The sequence below is a fragment of the Cornus florida genome, unplaced genomic scaffold (assembly GCF_030987335.1).
Source record: "Cornus florida cultivar Cherokee Brave unplaced genomic scaffold, ASM3098733v1 CherokeeBrave_3.0.0_Hap2_Chr11, whole genome shotgun sequence".
NCBI lineage: Eukaryota > Viridiplantae > Streptophyta > Magnoliopsida > Cornales > Cornaceae > Cornus > Cornus florida.
The window spans coordinates 137,844,114-137,846,844 of NW_026775581.1; the positions used below are offsets into that span (position 1 = coordinate 137,844,114).

The 2,731-nt window shown below is 37.1% G+C and overlaps 1 protein-coding gene across 1 annotated transcript; it reads left to right on the forward strand.

Annotated features, from left to right (window-relative positions):
- The first annotated feature begins 478 nt into the window (after positions 1 to 478).
- Positions 479 to 1,612, forward strand: LOC132282246 (F-box/kelch-repeat protein At3g06240-like). Its single transcript, XM_059783853.1, has 2 exons — positions 479 to 1,316; positions 1,410 to 1,612. The coding sequence occupies exons 1-2, from the start codon at positions 479 to 481 to the stop codon at positions 1,610 to 1,612; spliced, it is 1,041 nt and encodes a 346-aa protein (XP_059639836.1).
- The last annotated feature ends 1,119 nt before the right edge of the window (positions 1,613 to 2,731 follow it).

Consider the following 2,731-nt stretch of genomic DNA (forward strand, 5'->3'; position numbering starts at 1 on the left):
TAATGTTACCACCATTCCCCACTTCACCACCCCGTTTTGTGACGCCTGTCTTTTGTTTACGGTAGGTGGCAAAACATTTTTACGTAGAATCGCTGCTTTTCTTACACGGAGAGAGCGCGCAAAAGAGAGAGACTGCTGTATCTGCTCTGGTACCGACCTAAAGATTGCGTTTCTTGCACTCAGTATCGAGTTTCAGAGAGATTGTTTGCTCCGGTAGCGTGCCTAGATCTAGTGATTTCAATGGGCAAAACTAAGAAACTCCTCGGTTTCATGCTGTTCTTAGTTTCCAACGGATGATTCATTCCATTCCAAAGACGATTCTGTGAGTCTCATCCAACTTCTTAATTTCCTCTTTATCTTGAATATTTGATATGGTGAATTTCTCTCTCTGTTTTTTTTTTTTTTTTTTTTCCTTCCTTAATTCAAGAAAAATAGTAGTATTTTGATTTCAATTGAAATTGGGTTTAGGTTTAAGCAAATGGCCAGTTGTAATGAAATTCATCAGCTGCTTCCTGAGGACGTGATTATTGAGATACTCTTAAGGCTGCCCGTGAAATCTGTGATTCGGGCCAGAGTCGTATGCAAAAATTGGTACACTATCACCAAAAACCCTAGTTTTGTTACTAAGCACTTCAACCACCCCGCCAACAGTGGCCGTCTTTTTGTTAACCGTTTTGACAAAATATCCAAAAATATGTTTTCTCATTGTTCCCTGATCAAACACTGGCCGGTTCTCCGCCGGAGTATCAGGATGTGGTGGTGGATCTGCCCAACTATCTTAATTTGGGTTAGTGCCTGTAATGGCATACTGTGTATTTCCTATCACTTGCAACGCTTTGCTTTGTGGAATCCCGCAACAAGAGAATTTAGGTCCCTCCCCGCTCTCCCTCGTAACTTTCCACCCAATGTGGCGAGTTTCCGAGAAACTTTCGGTTTTGGTTTTAATCCCATTACTAATGATTACAAGGTGGTTTGGATTTGGAACACTAAGGAGGATGTTGGTGGTCTTCACCAAATAAGCTATGGTCCTTATCAGGCTGCTGTGTACACCCTGTCTACTGATTCCTGGAGATATCTTGAAGTTGCTTTGCATTATGCTAGCATTCGTAACCCTCAGTCTAACACATGCATTAATGGAGTTTATTACTGGTTTGCAATAGACAATGACGATTCTCGTCTGATCCTTTCATTTGACATGGGCAATGAGTTGTTTCATGAGATACGCGATATTCCCAGTTCAAATGATGGATACATTAACTCTATTGCTCTGATTTATTCTCATTCTGGTGACATATGGGTGACGATGGAGGAACGGGGTTGGACAAAACAATTAACTGTTCAACTCATTTCACAACGCAGATTGCCACTTGGGTTTTGGTAGAACGGTCAGCTTTTTGTTATGGAAACAGATGGTGATCGTCATGTGGCCTTATATGATCCAGAGACTCGTGAAATTAAGCATATTGGATCTCCGATTTGGGCTGATTGCTTTGTCTACCGGGAGAGCCTAGTCGCAATCAAGGGTGGAGATGGGTTCCTAGAACAGGATCAGTCGTCTGATGTAGATCAAATTATTTTAAACTTCTCCAAAATGGAGTTCAGATCAAGCTGAAAAGCAACCTGCCATCCCACCTGAAGAGGATTTTGAAATTTATGGTTTATATCTCCAGCTCTCTTATGATTCATGTCAGTGTTTTGGTGAAATAGAGGAAACTAGATGCAGAACTAAAAAGTAATGACTGCTATATTGTCATTTTAAAGAGTAATGTATGTGTTTTGGTGAACTAAATACAATTTTATTTTTATTTTTATTATTATTATTATTATTTTTTTTTTTTTAGGGGTCGGAAAATGGTCCTTCCGTTTCTCACGCAGAGATATTGACTTTCACACCTGGGTTGAAGGGGTGGGAAAATTGTCCTTCCGTTACCCCTGGGTTGTATGAGATTGAAAGAGAAAAAAAATATTATCAGTTGGTGTTTTCAGATTCATTCCAAGAATTCTGTACACAAATAACTCACTCTCATGCAAAGTTATTTATATAGTGCAATATTACAAGTTATTTTATCCCCCTTCGAATAACTCACTTGAATTTTTAAATCTTCACTTTCATGTTATAAATATAAAATAAAGGTGTATTATGTCATGCATAGCACCTTGTGTTTTGCTACATTTTGGTTCAATTTTTATTATTTTTTATTTTTATATAACAAGAACTTTGACGAGCAAAAGTACTTAATATAGGGTAAAGCTCTAACGTTACTTCTTGAAAATTAAAGTACTTACAAAAAGCATGCTTTTGAGTGAATTCCATAGTGTTGGAATGGGCTTGCCATGAACTACCTCACACTCTGCTTCCACTAGTAGATTCTCAAATACGATTAGTAAATTGGTCAAAAGAAGAGAGAGGGTACCGAGTGGTGAATTGTTTAGAAATAAATTGGTAATTTTTTTTATTAATTATCCAAATAGGATTTTTTATACTTTAATCAGTCAATTGTCTAAAGAAACATTGTTAATTAACTAAAATTAAATTAAACAATTTCAGTATTAAGGGTGGGTTAATACCCCACATCGGAAGGCATTCTACCCAACAAGACATATTTCGGATCTTCTTGGACAAAATGAAAGATATTGTTTATAAATAAAAGTACGTCTTGTTTATTAACATCTCGGAAATATTTCACCATACTTAACAAAGTAGGTACCTAGGGTATTGAATTTTTTTTTT

Bases quoted from the DNA above. Each gene is read 5' to 3' on its own strand.
- LOC132282246 (XM_059783853.1), top strand. From the start codon at position 479: ATGGCCAGTTGTAATGAAATTCATCAGCTGCTTCCTGAGGACGTGATT. The intron at 1,317-1,409 runs GTTGGACAAAAC...TTATGGAAACAG, and splicing joins GGTGACGATGGAGGAACGGG to ATGGTGATCGTCATGTGGCC.